This window comes from Gopherus evgoodei, chromosome 12, assembly GCF_007399415.2.
Source record: "Gopherus evgoodei ecotype Sinaloan lineage chromosome 12, rGopEvg1_v1.p, whole genome shotgun sequence".
NCBI lineage: Eukaryota > Metazoa > Chordata > Testudines > Testudinidae > Gopherus > Gopherus evgoodei.
The window spans coordinates 17,513,667-17,533,812 of NC_044333.1; the positions used below are offsets into that span (position 1 = coordinate 17,513,667).

Below are 20,146 nucleotides of genomic sequence, written 5' to 3' on the forward strand. Positions count from 1 at the left end.
GCATTGTTTTTCATTCCATAAAGAGATAAATGATAATGAGTTTTCCCTCTAATTTCTTCAGTTTAGTTTTTGGATACTTTAATGTTTTGTTTGTAAGGAAGTCAAGGTAGATTGTGTGTGGGAGCAATAGCTGTCCAACTATTTTTAAATTCTAAAAGGCAGAAAAAACAAATATATTAAAAGGAAAATAAAATTTGAACACTTAAATCAATAAAATGTCTAAATCAAATGGACAAAATGAGACAGTCTTGCTTTCAACTTTATGTAAACAAACAAAATTTTATTTCACTTGCATCCATAGTATAATAATCACAACAGTTTCTTCCCATGTCATTCAGAAAGTAACACCATCTTTCTTTTATTTAAAAAAAAAATTAGTGTAGTATGCTGGGAGGGCAGCAGTAGGAAGGGAACTCTGCTTTTCAGTTCTTAGCATCTTCCTAAAGTTGTTACCATTTCCACCTGCTGTGTTTTGGGATAGATCAGTCAGTTTCAGACAAGTGTGAGAACTTCTTAAACATATTTGTATCGCTGAGATAATGGACTAACTTCATTGCTGGCACAAGCACATATAATCATATTGAAGTTAATGGCATTGTACTGGGTTATGCTAGCAGTGAATTTGGCACACTGAATTTGCAGATTGTAAAAGAGGCTGTGGACGCTGAAGCTGATTTATTCATCAAAGTGGTTTAAGCCTATCTGATTTTTTTTCTCTGCTTTCTCTCTTCAGTCATTTATGCCTCTATACCAATATGCAGCAAAATATTTACAGTCTTTCTCTGTAATAATAAAGTATGACAATTTAAATGCCTATTTTACAATAATTTTTATTTAATGGCAACTTGTTAAAGTTTAGGCCACAGCCAGTTAATTTACAAAGTAGGAATATTGTGGTTTTTTTCCAGTAGAAAAACTGTAGGAGTAGCAAATTCACCATGTGCTGCCCTAGTTCAGGCCCTAGCATCCCCCCCTCTCCCTTTTGTCTCCATTCCCCTTGAGGAGCCCAGCTGGCGTGAGCTGGGAATTAGTGAGCAGTGATCTACCGGTACCTCCCCACTGAATCTAATCCAAGAAACTGGCAGCCAGCTGAATCCTTCCAGTCAGAAGGGCCCATTAATGCAAGCCCTTAGGGAAGCTGCTCCTCCTTTGCTTGGAGAGACAACCCCTGTGAATGGGGCTGACTTCAGAGAGAAAGAGGGAGGCTGCTCAGAATGAGGAGCGAACCTGGGTCTTCAGTATGGCATGTAGTAAAGTACAATAGAGTAGATCTAAATATGGAGCATATTATATGATTGCTGATACAAAGAGATATTAGATGTTGGCTGCAGGATGAGAATAGAAATATTGAAAAACAGGTCTTTGTAAAAATCAATGGATGAAACTTTGTGATGTTCAGGCCCAGCCGGGCTCTTAAGTTTTTGTTTAACATAAGAACATTGAGCATTCTATAAGTGTAGGTCACTTGTTGAGAATTATAGTACTTTTCTGTAATGAGAATAAAATACTGTTTTCATGTCATCAGTCATTCTGGAGTAGCAGGTTTGGTTAAGTCAAGAGGAGGACATTGTAGTTGTTCTGCGTAAGGAGAGAAGGCCATCCTCCCACACAGTGCAGTGCTAGGAAAAATGCAACACATTTTTGCTAGATAAATTGTCTTGTGTATGATTATTTTTATATAAAGTAATGCAAATCCCTGTTTTCCTGGGATGTAAAGGCAGACATTTGACAAAGAATACAATGATATAGGGCATAGGTTCTTGTATTGACGATATCCTCATTAACTGAGTTTTTCTTTTGAGGGCTACTCTACTGTGCATGTGCTTTAATTTGGTGAAGCTGTTTAGTTGGCAGACAAGTGTATGGGTGGCAGCCTACATGCATAGTTGCAGGCATTTTTTTTGTTCAGTTGTAATAATAGCTGAAGTAGAATCATTAAATATTTTAGAGGGTAAATGTTTGTGTTTGGAGAAATGGTTCCTTTTTGCATTTCAGTGCTTTACCTACCCCTCCTCTGCTCTCACAAGTTTTGCACTGTTCTTCATTCAGGGTTCAGTTTTATATCAGACTAGTGGCATCTTCACTTAACTTGTCATCTTCAGCATTCTCTGTGGAATGATTACATTTGCACTCATTTTGTTCTCTTTCTGATGAATAATTCAAATTATGAAAGATGCTAACTTTTTATATATGTTCTTAAAACAACCATTCTTCTATTCATTGTGTTTCTTTATGGAAATACTGATTTATGAAATATTTTCTAAAGCCTCATCTTTGAGCCATGGAAGCGGGAGCACTCTGTCATTACAGGCTTGGCTGTGCTGTTGTTTTGTTCCTGAAGTTGGTTTTCTGGTGATGACACGTGAAATCTCCAAAGATTATTATTAGTCTTTGGAAGTATTGCAAGTCTTTTTATTGCAATCAGAAGACATTACCTTTCTAAGCCAATGAATATGGTAACAATCAAAATTTCTTGACAGATTCAACTGAGTATTCTCAAATCTGTTGTTTCTATTTCACATGGATGTTGAATTCTGTTTTTCTACATGTAACTGCTTTTGTGCAGCCTTTTACATCTTTTTCAATTTCAAGTCAGAACTGAAAAGATGTTGTTAAAAGAAGATGTTACTTAAAATCATTCTGACGCATCATTTTTAAAAAATCCCACAAAATCACTGGTGACTACTTAATACTGAAGCTCTTAGACATGTTTGTATTGCTTTGCTTTACAATGCATTTTATTTTCTCTACTCATTGTTTGTTTTACAGTACAGTGAGTAGTTAAGTCTGCTAAAGAAAAAGGCTTTATATTAATGCTATATGTTTGCATATTCACAAATTACATAACAATATGTGCTTCCTTTCCTCTTTCTCAAACATCTTTTAAAATTCAAGAGACATTTGTCTTTTTTTTAATTTTTTTTTGTTCGGCAGCTGATTTTTTTTACTGTAGTAGCAGAAGCCCATAGTGTTGTTGAGAGGCTTTGTCCTTATTTCACAGATGCACTGGGAATTGTTTTTAATCTCCTCTCTGCTTTCCCATTACAGATGGTGATGACGACCCACAACTCTCCTGGGTGGCTTCATCTCCCTCCAGCAAGGATGTTGCATCACCCACTCAGATGATAGGAGATGGGTGTGATCTCGGCATCGGGGAGGAGGAAGGGGGGACTGGCCTGCCATATCCCTGTCAGTTTTGTGATAAGTCCTTCATTCGCCTGAGTTACCTTAAAAGGCACGAGCAGATCCACAGTGACAAACTACCTTTCAAATGTACCTACTGTAGCCGGCTTTTTAAGCATAAGAGAAGTAGGGATCGCCACATAAAGCTTCACACGGGAGATAAAAAGTACCATTGCCATGAATGTGAGGCAGCATTCTCTCGCAGCGACCACCTCAAAATTCACCTGAAAACCCACAGTTCGAGCAAGCCTTTCAAGTGTACTGTCTGTAAGCGTGGGTTTTCCTCCACCAGCTCGTTGCAGAGTCACATGCAGGCTCATAAAAAGAACAAGGAACATATGGCAAAGACTGAGAAAGAGGTGAAGAAGGATGATTTTATGTGTGATTACTGTGAAGAGACATTCAGTCAGACAGAAGATTTGGAGAAGCACGTAATGACACGCCACCCACAGCTTTCCGAGAAGGCAGATTTGCAGTGTATTCATTGTCCTGAAGTATTTGCAGATGAAAACTCACTGCTTTCCCACATTCATCAAGCCCATGCCAACAAAAAACACAAATGCCCTATGTGTCCCGAGCAGTTTTCTTCAGTGGAGGAAGTCTATTGCCACTTGGATAGCCACAGACAACCTGATTCCAGCAACCATAGTGTCAGCCCTGACCCAGTCTTGGGGAGTGTGGCATCAATGAGCAGTGCAACTCCTGATTCAAGCGCATCAGTGGAACGAGGCTCCACTCCGGACTCTACTTTAAAACCATTGAGAGGACAGAAGAAGATCAGATCAGCGGAAAGAGAGGAAGGCCAGAATTGGTCTAAAGTCACCTACAGCTGCCCTTACTGCTCCAAGCGTGACTTCAACAGCCTTGCTGTCCTGGAGATCCATTTGAAGACCATTCATGCAGACAAACCTCAACAAAGCCACACATGCCAGATCTGCCTTGATTCCATGCCTACGCTGTACAACTTGAACGAACATGTCAGAAAGGTGCACAAAAACCATGCATATCCCATGATGCAGTTTAACAACATTTCTGCCTTCCACTGTAACTATTGCCCTGAGATGTTTGCAGATATCAATAGCCTACAGGAGCACATCCGCATCACTCACTGTGGACCAAGTGCTACCCCTCAAGATGGTAACAATGCCTTCTTCTGTAACCAGTGCTCCATGGGCTTTCTGACAGAAGCATCCTTGACTGAGCATATTCAGCAAACTCACTGCAACGTAGGAAACTCAAAATTGGATTCCCCTGTCGTTCAGCCAACACAGTCTTTTATGGAAGTTTATTCTTGCCCTTATTGCACAAACTCCCCCATTTTTGGCTCCATCCTGAAGCTTACAAAGCACATTAAAGAAAACCACAAGAACATTCCTCTAGCACACAATAAGAAGTCAAAAGCAGAGCAGAGTCCAGTTTCTTCTGATGTTGAAGTCTCTTCCCCTAAAAGGCAGCGGCTTTCTGCTAGCTTAAACTCAGTTTCTAATGGTGAATACCCATGTAATCAGTGTGATCTAAAGTTCTCTAATTTTGAAAGTTTTCAGACTCATTTAAAGTTGCATTTGGAGTTGCTTTTAAGAAAACAGTCTTGCCCTCAGTGTAAAGAAGACTTTGATTCTCAGGAATCTCTCCTGCAACACCTCACAGTACATTACATGACAACGTCTACCCATTATGTATGTGAGAGCTGTGACAAACAGTTTTCTTCAGTGGATGACTTGCAGAAGCATTTGTTGGACATGCATACTTTTGTGTTGTATCACTGCACCCTTTGCCAAGAGGTTTTTGATTCCAAGGTATCTATCCAAGTACATCTGGCAGTCAAGCATAGCAATGAAAAGAAGATGTATCGTTGTACAGCCTGTAATTGGGATTTTAGAAAGGAGGTGGACCTTCAGATCCATGTAAAGCATAGCCATTTGGGCAATCCAACAAAATCACATAAATGCATCTTCTGCGGCGAGACCTTCAGCACTGAAGTAGAACTGCAGTGCCACATCACAACTCACAGTAAAAAATACAACTGTAAGTTCTGCAGCAAAGCTTTCCATGCTATCATCTTGCTTGAAAAACATTTGCGGGAGAAACATTGTGTCTTTGATGCTGGGGCTGAGAATGGTACAGCTAATGGCATGACCCCAACGAATAAGAAGACAGAAGCTGCAGATCTCCAGAACATGTTGATGAAGAATCCGGATACTTCAAACAGTCATGAGGCTAGTGAGGATGATGTAGATGCTTCTGAGCCAATGTATGGTTGTGATATTTGTGGGGCTGCCTATACCATGGAAGTCCTTTTGCAAAACCATCGTTTGAGAGATCATAACATCAGACCTGGGGAGGATGATTGTTCTAGGAAGAAAGCAGAATTCATCAAAGGTAGCCACAAGTGTAACATCTGCTCAAGGACCTTTTTCTCAGAAAATGGCCTCAGAGAGCATATGCAGACTCATCGAGGTCCAGCTAAGCACTACATGTGCCCCATTTGTGGAGAGCGCTTCCCATCCCTTCTGACCCTGACAGAGCACAAAGTCACTCATAGCAAGAGTTTGGATACGGGAACGTGCAGGATCTGCAAAATGCCGCTGCAGAGTGAGGAGGAATTTATTGAGCACTGCCAGATGCATCCGGATCTCAGAAATTCCCTCACCGGGTTTCGCTGTGTTGTCTGTATGCAGACAGTCACCTCTACCCTTGAGCTGAAAATTCATGGAACGTTCCATATGCAGAAATTGGCAGGAAACTCTGCAGCCTCTTCTCCTAATGGTCAGGCTTTGCAGAAACTCTACAAGTGTGCTTTGTGCTTGAAAGAGTTCCGGAACAAGCAGGACTTGGTGAAACTGGATGTTAATGGCCTGCCGTATGGCCTGTGTGCTGGATGCATGACCAGGGGCACCAATGGACAGTCTTCAGGCTTGACCCCCCAGGAAGTGAATGAGAGACCATGTGGCAGTCTGAGGTGCCCAGAGTGTAGTGTCAAATTTGAAAGTGCTGAAGACCTAGAGAACCACATTCAGTTAGATCATCGAGACCTGACACCTGAAACTAGTGGCCAAAGGAAGGGTACCCAGACATCCCCTGTTCCCAGAGTAAGTACAATACTGCTGAAATGTAGCATCTCTTCTTGCACACGGTGTAGACACTAGAGTAACTATACAAAGCATTTAATAGGATTAAAAATTCAAATTTTATAAAATTATTAGTAAAAAAAATACCTTTTGAGAATGACCTGTGCTATAAACAAAGCATGGCATTGCACAGGCAGAAAATAGGTGTCACACTGTTTTGTAGACTTCTTAGTTATGTATAGCAGAATATCAGGGTTCATACTGCAAGCCTACCTTGAAGTTTTCAGCAGAAAGTTGAGCTATATCAACGTTTCATTCAAAAGTCAGGGTTTGTGCAGGGTATTTCTTGAGTTTGCAAATCTGCAGAAACTGGTGAGACTTTCATGGGAAAAGATATTTTCAATATCCAGGAGAAAGGAATTCTAAGTAGTTTACTTTACCACATCCCAGGAATGAGTTAATTAGAATGGATGGTAGGTTTGCAAGAGGCTTGTTTTCTTTATATAGCCTCTTGGCAGAGGTGTCTACTTTATTTGTGGTGTTTGGCGAACATATGATCAGGCACCAAATAGGAAGAGGAGGAGGTTGGAATGAAAGATTTAATGAAAGCCCCTCAAAACTTTCCATCGCCTTGCATAAAATTTGAGTCACTGCTTCAGAGGTTAGTTGTCTTGCTGTATGACCTTGAGAGAGGGATATGAGCCGTGCTTTCCTGGAGGGAGGGGTGGGGCTTTCCTCACTGTGTTTGTGTGTGTGAGAGCGGGAGAGAGAGAGACCTGCAAAAATCTATGGGTAAGAAAGATACATCCTTACAAAAATTCAAAAAAGAAATATAAACAATATCATTATGGCTCAGATGCCATACTGGCCACATTGATACTCAAATAATTATTAGCAGCTGTTTAATCACCAGAGGATATTGCACAGCAGTATATAACTTGTGAAATCTGGAACTGGTTTGTTTCCTTCCCTTAATGAAAGTAGTTTTCATATGTGATGTGAAAATTCTTGTAGAGTGTACAGGTGAGGTTCTTGAGAGAAAAAGTCTGTGAAAACTAACTCATCTGCTGTTGTACAGCTTTACTTTTAAGATTTTTGGCTAATTTAATATGTAAGCAAGCCTTTAGAAACCTGCTCATGAAATCTATCTTGTCTGCTGTTTATGGTGTCTTGAAATTATTTGTTGAAATTTTAGTTCATGGTCGGGCCAGGTTACTTCTTACACTGTGAAGAACAAATGGAATGAGAAGTAAATTTGGGAAATCTTCTCAGCAGACCAAAACAGTGACAGGAATACTAGTCACATCACTCTGACATTTTGAGTTAAAGATAATTGGGTGAGATTTTCAATAGCATTTACTAAGGGAGCTGGGCACCCTGCTCTTACTGAATCCCAGCCATAGACTCCACCTGATGTTAGTCTGCTAATTAAAGCATCCCCAAATAATTCTTGATGCAGTGAGCAATAACAGACTTGAAGGTGCTGTAAGAGTACACTGAGTGAGCAGTTCAGTAAGTGCAAGGAGACCTTGAGTAAGTCCTGACAGTGCAGACAGAATGGGCTCACATAGAGCTGTTCATAGTGCATCCTGTCAGTGATTCGTAGATTGTGTCAGCATCCCAGGTTCAATCTCAGTGAAAATTTGTTTTTGTTTTACTTGCTTCTTTATTACAAATGGATATTGTTCCCACTGGGTCAAGTGAATATGTGACTAGACCTGCCTCCAGCTGTGATATACATCTAATTCTGCAGAGGAATAAAATAAGAAATGGAAATATCCCTTCCTTCAGTGTGATGTCTCTTGAGAGTTCAGCTGAGTTTCTGAGTAGGTCTCTGTCTTCTTTCTACTTCTCAGTTCTTTATTTCCTTCTAAATTCTCTGAAACAGGCCTATTCTTTTCTGTGGGACTAATTCCTTTTTCACATGGCTGTGCACACGGCCTAAAATATTACATGCTCTTCCCCTCATCTGTCAGGAGTGGAATACATTGCCGTCTTCTACTCTAATTTCTTGCTTTAACTGTCTCTTTTCAGTGAGAGCTTCCATACCTGTTCTCTCAGGGGAGAGTTTAAGTTCTTCAACAAGGTAAATGCTTTGAATTTCATCCCGCGAGGGCAGATTTTAGTTCCTTTGTAGAAGATAATGAAAAATCAGCATTTGTGCCTACACCAAATAGCACCTTAAACAGGTGCCTATGGCCTGCAGCCTGCACATATGCTAATGCCTGAAACTGTATAGTGTATACGCCAGTTTCTTGGAATAATTCATGATTTTACCTTTACTGATAGCTACTAATACCTGAACAGTGATATCAGCAGGCTACATAACTATCAGTGCTTCATTCTGGGGATTAAACATGTAGTTTGGGTCTATTAAAATGTTTTTATAGCATAAGGATCTTTAAAGAATTATGCTCTGTTTGGAAAATAATAGCTTTATATAGTATTTTAAGAATAGAAGTTTAACTTTCCTTGTCGTAAACAAGCAGTGGGGCCACTAGACAATCGAGGTGCAATAGAAGCACTCAGGGAAGACAAAGCTGGTGTGGAGAAGCTAAATTAATTCTTTGCATTGGTCTTCACTGCAGAGGATGTGAGGGAGAGTCCCACACCTGAGCCACTTTTTTTAGGTGACAAATCCTAAGGAACTGTCCCACATTGAAGTGTCAGTGGAGGAGGTTTTGAATCAAACTGATAAACAGTAATAAGTCACCAGGAGCAGATGATATTCACCCAAGAGTTCTGTTGGAACTCAAATATGAAATTGAAGAACTAGTAGCTGTTACATTACCTACTGCTTCAATCAGCCTCTGTACCAGATGACTGGTGGTTAGCTGATGTAACACTGATTTAAAAAAAATAAATAAAAAGGCTTCAGAGGCAATCCTGGTAATTGCAGGCCAGTAAGTCTAATTTCAAAACCAGGCAAATTGGTTGAAACTATAGTGAAGAATAGAATTATAAGACACACAGACGAACACGATTTATTGGGCAAGAGTCAACCTGGCATTTGTAAAGCGAAATCATGCCTCACCAATCTATTAGAATTCTTTGAGGTGGCCAAGAAGCACATGGAGAAGGGTGTTCCAATCAATATTGTATACTTGGTTTATAAGAAAAACAACGAGGAGTCCGGTGGCACCTTGAAGACTAACAGATTTATTTGGGCATAAGCTTTTGTGGGTAAAAACCCACTTCATCAGATGCATGGAGTGAAAATTACAGATGCAGGCAAAAATATACTGACACATGGAAGAAAGGAGTTACCTTCCAAATGGAGAACCAGTGTTGACAGGGCCAATTCAATCAGGGTGGATGTTGTCCACTCCCAATAATTGATGAGGAGATGTCAATACCAAGAGAGGGAAAATTGTGAGATGGGTACTCAGAAGTCAGGTACTACATGGACACAAATTGGACATCATGAATGGTAACATACAAAAGCCAGTAGGAGAACACTTCAATCTCCCTGGACATTCTATAACAGATTTAAAAGTAACCATACTTCAACAAAAAAACTTCAAAAACAGACTTCAAAGAGGCAAAGAGTCCTGTGGCACCTTATAGACAAACAGACGTACTGGAGCATGAGCTTTCATGGGTGAATACCCACTTCATCGGAATTTCCACTACATGCATCCGATGAAGTGGGTATTCACCCATGAAAGCTCATGCTCCAGTACGTCTGTTAGTCTATAAGGTGCCACAGGATTCTTTGCTGCTTTTACAAATCCAGACTAACGTGGCTACCCCTCTGATACTAGATTTCAAAGCAAAACTGCAGAGCTACAATTCATTTGCAAATTTAACACCATTAATTTGGGCTTAAATAGGGACTGGGAGTGGCTGGCTCAAAACAAAAGCAATTTTCCTTCTCTTGGTATTGACACCTCCTCATCAATTATTTTGAGTGTACTACATCCACCCTGATTGAATTGTCCCTGTCAACACTGGTTCTCCACTTGTAAGGTAACTCCCTTCTCTTCACGTATCAGTATATTTACGTCTGCATTGTAATTTTCACTCCATGCATCTGAAGAAGTGAGGTTTTTTACCCACAAAAGCTTATACCCACATAAATTTGTTAGGCCATGACTACACTCACACTTTACAGCGCTGCAACTTTCGCGCTTAGGGGTGTGAAAAAACACCCCACTGAGTGCTGCAAGATACAGCGCTGTAAAGCGTCAGTGTAATCAGGGCGGCAGCGCTGCCCGCTACACTCATAAGGGATGTGGTTTACATGCAGCGCTGGGAGAGATCTCTCCCAGCGCTGCCGCTCCGACTACACTCACACTTCAAAGCGCTGCCACGGCAGCGCTCCCGCAGCGCTGCCGGGGCAGCACTTTGAAATTCCAAATGTAGCCATACCCCTAGTCTTTAAGGTGCCACCGGACTCTTCATTGTTTTTGTGGATACAGACTAACACGGCTACCCCCGATACTTGGATTATCAGAAAGCCTTTTGGTCCCTCACCAAAGGCTCTTAACCAAACTAAGCAATCATGGGATGAGAGGGAGGGTCCTCTTGTGGTTCAGTAACTGGTGAAAAAATGGGAAACAAAGGATAGGAATAACAGCTAGTTTTCACAGTGGAGAGAGGTAAATAGTGGGGTCCCCCAAGGATCTATACTGGGACCTGTGCTGTTCAACATAAATTCATAAATGATCTGGAAAAGTGGATAAACAGAGAGGTGGCAAAGTTTTTAGATGATACAAAATTGCTCAAGATAGTTAAGTTCAAGGCTGACTGAGAAGAGTTACAAAAGTGGGTGACTAGGTGACAAAATGGCAGATGAAATTCAGTGTTGATAAGTGCAAAGTAATGTACACTGGAAACCATAGTCCCAACTATTCATAGAAAATGATGTATCTATATTAGCTGTTACCCCTCAAGAAAGAGATCTTGGAGTCATAATGGATAGTTCTCTGAAAACATCTGCTGTATGTGCAGTGTCAGTCAAGAAAGCTAACAGAATATCAGGAACCGCTAGGAAAGGTTATGGATAAGAAGACGGAAAATGTCATAATGCGACTATATGAATCCATGGTATGTCCACACCTTGAATACTGCATGCAGTTCTGGTTGTCCCATCGCAAAAAAGATGTATTAAAATTGTAAAAAGTATAGACAAGTGCAACAGAAATTATTAGGGGTATAGTACAACTTCCATATGAGGAGAGATTTAAAAATACTGGGACCATTCATCTTAGAAAAGAGACGACTGAGGTGGGGTTATTAAAGATGTCTATAAACCATGAATGGTGTGGAGAAAATGATTAAAGTAAGTGTATATATACCTGTTAACATAACTCAAGAACCCTGGCAGGAGGTTTAAAACAAAACCAAGGAAGTATTTCTTCACACAACACACAGTCAACCTGTGTAGTTCATTGCCATGGGATGTTGTGAAGTCGAAAAGTATAACTGGGTTCAAAAAAATTAGATAAATTCCTGGAGGATAGGTTCATCAATGGCTATTAGCCAAACTGGTCAGGGACTCAGTGCCATGTTCTGAGTGTCCTTAAATGTCTGACTGCCAGAAGCTGTGGCTGGCTAACAGCAGATAATTCAGTAAATGGCCCTGTTCTGTTAATTCCCTCTGAACCATCCGGCATTGTACAGTGTCAGAAGACAGGATACTGGGCTAGATGGACCATGACTCTGACTCAGTTTGGCCGTTCTTATGCTCTAAGGTAGCTAAGCTGCGTGGATTGAAGAAAATCTCTCTTCTCCAGTCTCTTATTGGCATGCTGTACAACAGGTAAAATGCATTTTTTTATTCAGGCTATTGTAAGTATGCAATACAAGCTGAGTAGACAGCAGCTGTCCAGACAAGAATTATTACTCTGTAATTCTTGATCACTTCTACATTTCTTTTTTAAACACTTTATTGATTTTTCTTTTTAACACAGAAACGAACAGTTGAGGGTTAGAAAAATATATAGTCATAGAGAAACTACATTGAGATTAGATTAAAAATAACAGGAGCACACATTTCGTTAAGCAACCGAACATTTTGATGTCCTTAGTACAAAGGCGGAAAGGAAAATATACAGATATATAAGGTACTCTGAATGCAAAAAAAAAAAAGAAAAAAATCATACTGCCAGTTATGTTTAAATCAAGCGAGAGTGGAAGCTTTTGGGAGAGACCTTGGAAAAACTTAAAAGTGTAGTAGAAACCCCAAGGGCAAATGAATATTGGGATAGTTAAAAAAAATAAAAAGGTGTTACCGGCTGATGGATGAAAAGAGAGGGGAGAAAGAAAAGATACAGCAGGAAAGAGAGAATCCATTTATGTCGTTTCTATACATATATGTTTTGTTGTTACGGTTGGCACACTTTCCCTTTCTGAAAGGGTATATGAGTATTGCTTTTGTTGTGTTCAGTGTGGATGTTTCTACTGATTTTTATTTTTCAAAGTTGGTTGGAGGCAGCTGGATGAGGATCAAGAACCTGGAAGAGTTAGGTGACAGGTATTTTCTACCACTCAAAATAAATTAGAGAAAATACATACACCATTCAGTCTAATGCTGCATTCTCTGCTTGTTTATCAACTACCCTTGGTATCTGAAATATATATAAAGAAGTATTATCTATGCAATCATCTCTTTCTGTCTCTCTCAGGTGTTTCTAAGGCACCAGTCTCAATGGCATCTAAAAATGGCATCCTACAAAGTTATTTTTAGTTGTGTCAAAATCATAAACGATAGAAGTTTCTGCTTTCTGTTCAGGAAATGTCTGCATCTGAGGCCTGCATTAATAGTTTTCAAGGCATATCAAGCATATTTCATTCCGAATATCACCAAGAGGGATACATAAAATGAGCTCTAGTTGTGGAATCTTACCACTTTGTAACATCACCACTTTCAGCAATATTTATGATTCTTGTAGTTCTTGAATTATTTCAGAGACAAATAGGTTTCCTCTTCTAGGAATTTCTTAACATTTTCTTCTGTTGAATATGGGTATTGTAGGCTCTGCTATAGTACAGCCCATCCTGAGGAGTCTTGCTGCTTTCCCTTTTTTGAGCCCTTTTGTTCTGTCTTGGTCATGTTAGAATTAATCCTTTCATTTTTCATTACAAACACTGGATATCAAGTCTCTGTTTTTCTAGGAAATGTCTTCATTTGTGAATAATCATTGATAGGCTCTTCTTACACATTTGCTGGAAAAACAAGTGTGGCTAATGTTTCCATCCAGAAGGGCATGCCTGGTTGATTTAGTTTTGAGACAAATGATGTCTGAATGTGTATTTTTAATACCGGAGAAATTAACTTCTCAAACTCAAAAATGTAGCTATTTCTTTTTTATGACACACGTCTTATAACTGTATTGCTGTAGCTATAAGGAAAAATAGTTGTTTTAACATTGACAGTGGCAAACACTGAGGACTTCAGTTCAATAGCCATCTTAATTTGCATTGCTCTATAGGACCCACCTAAAGTAAACATGTTAAGGGAACGAGTTGAGGGGACCTGGAAAATGGGGTGAATAGATCCTGTTTTCTGCTTCATCACTCAGTTCTCTCTCTTCCCTACTGACTCTTCTGGGGTGTAGTTCCTTCCCCATTTTTTTTCTTTCTCTCTTCCCTTGTAAAGCTACCTGAATGGAGGAACGTTTTCACTTCCTATGTAGAATAGGATTTTACTTGCAGATTTAAAGGAGGGAAATCTGGAAAACCCATGGGAACAATAGCCATTTCTGGGGAAATAAAACATGACCCCATCACCCAAAAAGTCTTATGTTGTTGTTTTTATTACTTATCATTCTGTTATTCCGTGGCAGAAGAGGAATTATGTATCTTGACCCCGTGAGGAATTTAAGCCTGCTCTTGAAAGTCAACTCATCTCATTCAGAGGTGTGCTACATGCAGCTCATTAGCCCCTCGAGCATAAGCTTTTTCTTAGTGATAGAGCTGAGATAGAGATTGAAATGTACCCGCTCACTCCAAGAGGCAACCTGTCCAAGTTGGGATTTTTATATGTTGACTGGGTGATATGGGGAAGTTTGCACTCACTGCCTGGGTTAGGATAAACAAAACTCCAGTCTCCAAGTCTGGCAATACACATCTTTCACAAGTACTCAAATTCATAAGAAAAGTTCTTTATAAATAAATACAACTTGTTAATGTAATTTTAACAGTCTGAATAGTGAGTTGAGCAGAACCAGTATCCCTGTTAACTAATGAGTTAATTAACTGATGAAACATTTTAACTAGAGATGGATCTAAACTGGCACCATAGATCCAGACTTAAAGGTTTTTGGAGGGGAAGATCTCACATTTTGAATGTGACCATTTGATTTTTCCAGTGTTTTCCAAGGTGAACTTGTGAGTTAAGGACACCTGTTTTTGTGTATGTGTGTGTATACGTACACGCATGCATGTATATATGTCTACCTGGTTTATATAGGTAAGTGTGTGTGTATGTTTGCACTCATGCTTGTGCACTGGGACGGACTCTTGGAAAGCATTGCTTCAGAAATCCAACCTTTTTTCCATTTGTAGCCACATTTTAGGCTGGATTTTGGGAGGCTGGACTCTGGGAGGGGAAGGGGGACATTTCTGAGTCATCTGGTGGTCTATATCCAATCCAAACCATTTCCCTCTGCACAGGTGCTGTTGGCTGGTTGAATCAGTTTTCACCCAACAGCATATTGTTTTATCCCATTATCATATTTTCTCTCATGTTACAACATTTAAACTGACCATAATGATTTACAACATGTAAGGCCCTGTGTGTGTACCAAGATACATACACATTATGTACAGTATGCATTGTGTGTACATAAAATTCATATAAACAGAGAGACAAGATGAGTGAGGTAATATCTTTTATTAGGCCAACTTCTGTTGGTGGAAGAGAAAAGCTTTTGAACTACACAAAGCTTTTTTTCAGGTCTGGGAAAGATACTCAAAGTGTCATAGCTAAATACAAGGTGGAACAGATTGTTTAGCATAAGTAAAACACACATTCTTCTTCAAGTGATTGCTCATATCTATTCCAGTTAGGTGTGTGCGTGCGCCGTGTGCACGCATGTTGGAAACTTTTTCCCTGGCACCTACCCGTCAGGCCAGCTGGGGAGCCCCCTGGAGTGGCGCCGATATAGCTTTTTATATATGACCCTGCCGGCCCGACCCCCCTTCAGTTCCTTCTTACCGCCCTTGACAGTTGTTGGAACAGTGGTCTCTTGTCTCAAGTGCTCCACTTATCCCTAGCTGCTCTTATCTTGATTGTCGATTAATTGTTATTAGTTAGTGTTAAGTGTTTCCTATAGTATTAAGTGTAGTTTAGTAGTTGAGGGCAGTCCCAGGGCTTCAAGCCTTGCAACAAGCCCATGCCTATGGACGACCCCCATGATTCCTGTGTCAGGTGTCTGTGGGAGGGCCATCAGGCAGACAAGAGTAGAATCTGTAAGGCATTCAAGCCCCGGACGCGAAAAGAGAGGGAGATTCGACTCGAGCAACTCCTCATGGAGTCTGCTTTGCGGCCCTCTCAAGATGCAGGCCCAAGCGCTTTGGTGCGGAGTGCCCCTCCTGCAGTACTGTCTTCAGCACTGCGGAAGATCCCACGCTCATCTCGGAACCAGTGATCTCCTAGGCCCCAAAAACGCCCGCCTCGGCACCACTCTCATTCCCCGGTTGCTGGGAAGAAGCAAGCCTTGGAAGGACCCCCTCTTAGGGCCGAAGCAGTTGTCCCAGTCACAACCAAGCAAAACTCTAACCAGGCCTCTAAACAGGACAAGGCCTCCAGGCCCAGATCTACTCATCCCAGCCCTGTACAGGGGACAGTGCAGGTGGAAGAGATCACATTACCTTCCACATCAGATACTTTCGAGGCCTCCAGTGGGCTTATCGAAATGACGGCTCTGGTGCCTCCAGTCCCAGCACCGGCCCCAACCCAAGTCCTGGTACCATCGAAGGGTAAACCAGCGATGTTCAGAATGGCAGCCCTCAGACCAGCATCTCCACGCTGCTCAGAGTCCCGGCACCGCCACAGGTACCGATCTGACTCATGGCACCGGTTAGACTCGTTGCATTGGTCTCGCAGTCCTGATCCTCGGAGCCGTTCCCGCTCGAGGTCGCTATTGACTGCTGGGTCATGATCCCGCTCCAGATCCAGGTCACAATCAGCGACCTCATAGCACCGTTTGGACCAATGCAGTGTGGAACTCCGATCCCCGCATTGACTGTTGCACCGGCCCACGTCCCGCCACCCATCTACTTCTCGGCACTGCTCTCCATCGTGGCAAGGCTCTCCATCATGGCACCGGTTGCCGGAGTGGCACCGCTCTCCATTGCAGCACCAGTTGCCCCCGTTGCGGCACTGCTCACCAGCTCAGCGTCACTCACCAGCATGGCACCATTCACCAGCGCGGCACCACTCACCAGCATGGCACCACCTTTCATCGCGGCACCACTCTACTGCCCGGCACCGTTCTTCATCGTGGCACCGGTCACGATCAGCCTCCCGGCACTGATCCCTGCATGACCCGCATCTACCAAGGGACTTGGTGCCACCTTTGCTTCACTCACGCACCACTCCTCCTTGGCCGTCATGATCTCATCTTGAGATGTGTTGCTCATATCTATTCCATTGCCACCCCCCTTCCCCTCTGTCAGAGTAGCCAGTAAGAAGGAACTGAATGGGGGTCGGGCCGGCAGGGTCTTATATAGAACTCCATATCGGCACCACTAGGGGGGCTCCCCAGCCGGCCCGACAGGTAGCTGCTAGTGATGAAGTTTCCAACATCCACGCATGCGGTGCGCGCACACACCTAACTGGATTAGATATGAGCAACACATCTCGAAGAACAACAGTTACAGAAAGGTGAGTAGCCGTTTTTTCTAAGGGACCTTTCAAGGTGAAGTGTCCTGTTAACATCCCTGCAGTCATAAGACAAAAAAGTGGGGTTAGTGGGCTACAGGTTGTTGTGGAAAACCATAAATCCAGTATCTTTATTAAGATCATGATTTTTAGTGTCTAGGAAAGTTATGAATTTAATCTCCTAGGCTTGTCTTTTGAAGGTGTTGTCCAGGTTTCCTTTGAGGACAAATACTGAGAAGTCAGATGTGGCATGATAGTTCTGGTGAAAAGAATTCACCTATGGGTGATGTGATGTTTTTGTCTTTTATCATTTTTCTATGAGAGTTCATTCGAAAGCATAGTGATTGTCTGCTTTCACCCACATAGTTGTTGTTGGGACATTTAGTGCAATGGATGAGGTACTCCACATGCTGTGATAGGCAATGCAGGACCCAAGGATTTTGAAAGGTGTGTTGTGGGGGATATTGATCACCATAGCAGTGGAGATATGTTTGCAGGTTCTGCATCTGTTTTTCTGTTAGGGTCTGGTACCACTTTGAGTTGATGGGTCATGGTCTGTGGGGAGCTTGCTTCTGATGATGAGCTTGCAAGGCTGGGGTGTTATTTTGAAGGTCAGAAGAGGGAGGTTAAGGAAAGATTTCCTTTAAGATGTGGCCCCCATCGAGTATATGTTGTAATTTTTTGATACCCCATATGGGTTCCAGTGTGGGGTGGTCGGTGACAACTAGGGATATATGGTCAGAGGTTTTTTTCCCTCTGTATTGAAGCAGGTTCTCTTGGGCTGTTTGGATGGCCTGTTCCATGATGTGATCTACTTCTCTGGTGTGGGGTATCCTTGTTTAGCTGTGATGCTCTCAGTTCCTTTCCAAGATCTGAAGAAGAACTCTGGGTAAGCTCGGAAACTTCTCTCTCATCAAACAGAAGTTTGGTCCAATGATTAATATTACCTCAGCCACCTTGTCTCTTGAATATCCTGGAACCAAAACGGCTACAACAACACTGCAAAATATAGACAGTTGTACCTGTTATTATGGCACTGTGCCATGTTCATTAATCTCTATCTCCAACCTGTTGCTGAGGTGGAATGTAGTTATGAAAATACTGGTAGCACCCATTTTTTTCTCTCCTCAGAAAAGTGTTCAAGGAAATTGGCTCCTGTACATGGAGGGTGAGGCAGTGACCTGCAACATTCCTCCAGATCCTTGGATTTATTACTGCTGCCCTGGAATCTGGGTTCAACACATGGGCTTTGGGGTGGAGGGAATGCAACAAGAAATAATTTAGATATAAAAATATAAACAAACATAAATAATTCAAAGTGCTGGGGAATCAATTACAGAAGTGGGATTCTACCATTAATGGCTAGTGCTGAGAACGTGGCACTGTTTGTTTATTTATTTATTTATTTTTAAGTGACTAGACTCACAGATTATGGGGCTGTCCACAGTAGGAGTTGGAGAGGCAGGCCCTGAGTACTCATGGCACAGTGTGATAGCAGCAGAAAGAGCCACTCCATAATATTACTGTGGTAATAATTTCTTCCTAATAAACTCTATGCAGAAGGGGCCCAGTTTTTCTAAACTGCACTTGCACAAATGCTTGTGAAAAATGTGCACCTCATTTGTGTGCTCTGTTGCAGTATTTAAGCATACGTATTAAGCATGCAGTTATGCATTTATGTTTTAGATAATCAGTGTTTGTTCAAATGTGCATGTATTATGTATATTTTACTCAAACCCACACATGAACACATTTTAATATTTCATCATATTTTACAAATATCTAATCCAATTTATCTTTTGTAGACCTCATTAGCTCCCCTAAAAATGGCATTGGGAGACATTGTAGAGAGATCTGTAAATCTGCACGAATTTAGCACTGGTGTTTTTTTGTTCTAACTTGGAATTCCTAAATTGTCGAGTGCATTTTATTCTCTACAAATTATTTCTTGGATTCTTGCCTGTCACACCCCAGAGTACACACCACTGTCAATCTAAGTACAAACCCCATTCTCCCTATTTGAATAAATGGCTTGTGTAATTGCATCTTCACATTGTCTCCTGGTTTCTGCAGCTAAGCCTCGTTAGTACGACATTATGACACAGAAAGCACACAACAAACAGTGTAAGGAAATTATTTTTCATATTACTGTAGGATTTACAAGATTTTTAATGGGAGACCAGTACAAAATATATTCACACCTTCCTGTCCCCGAGGTACTACTGGTCTTGGGCCTATTGTACTTTGTGTTTCCCTCAGTACAGTACATTTTTTTTTAAGTTGATCTTTTTCTGAAAGCAAACAGATCTCCTTTTAAAAGTATTTTGTTTCCCTGCACAGAAGTTTGTACTGCTATGGGTAAAATGTCAATAATAGAGGGTTTATGTCATAATCAATTTATCAGTTTTTCATGTACTCAGCACTGAAACCCTGATTTAGGCCATCATTTGAAATTTTTGCTTTGAGATTAAAGTCCTCTGAAGGCAGGATATTAGTACATCGAGTTTTCATTAAAAAAAACTCTGCAACCTTGGTATATGGAAAAAAGGATTAGGTAAGAGAAATGTTAAGCATATGTAATGGACCATATTTTTAATCACCTCTGCTCTATGCTACAGTACAGTTTTCTCTAATCTCTTTTTGGTTATTAAACAGAAAAAGACCTATCAGTGCATCAAGTGCCAGATGACCTTTGAGAATGAAAGAGAGATACAAATCCATGTTGCAAACCATATGATTGGTAAGAAACTCTTTAAACCAGGCCTCTCATGGGCTACTTGTTTTTGTTACTCTTTTTGAAATTCACTAGTCTAATCATTTGTTAATATTCACACTGTTTTTTTAAAACTTTCAAGGCAAATGGTTTAGATGTAATGATTGTTCATTTCAAAGCTCTTTAAATGTGTGGTTGTAAAAGTGTTACTGCTGAGCTTTTTCTACGCTTTTGAATTCTTTTGTAGCATTTTCACTTATATTAAAATCAAACTTTTGACAATATCTTACATTTTATAGCATAAATTTTCCTCTCTCAATGTAAAAAGTACTTGCCAGTTGTCAACCACTT

The 20,146-nt window shown here is 41.0% G+C and overlaps 1 protein-coding gene across 4 annotated transcripts in view; it reads left to right on the forward strand.

Moving 5' to 3' along the window:
- Positions 1-20,146, forward strand: part of ZNF423 (zinc finger protein 423) — a 341,247-nt gene that overhangs the window by 216,154 nt on the left and 104,947 nt on the right. For all 4 annotated transcript variants that reach the window (XM_030581924.1, XM_030581926.1, XM_030581925.1 and 1 more), the window contains 2 exons: positions 3,049-6,272; positions 19,738-19,822. In XM_030581924.1, coding sequence (XP_030437784.1) covers positions 3,049-6,272; positions 19,738-19,822 — 3,309 coding nt within the window. The remainder of the gene's footprint in view (positions 1-3,048; positions 6,273-19,737; positions 19,823-20,146) is intronic.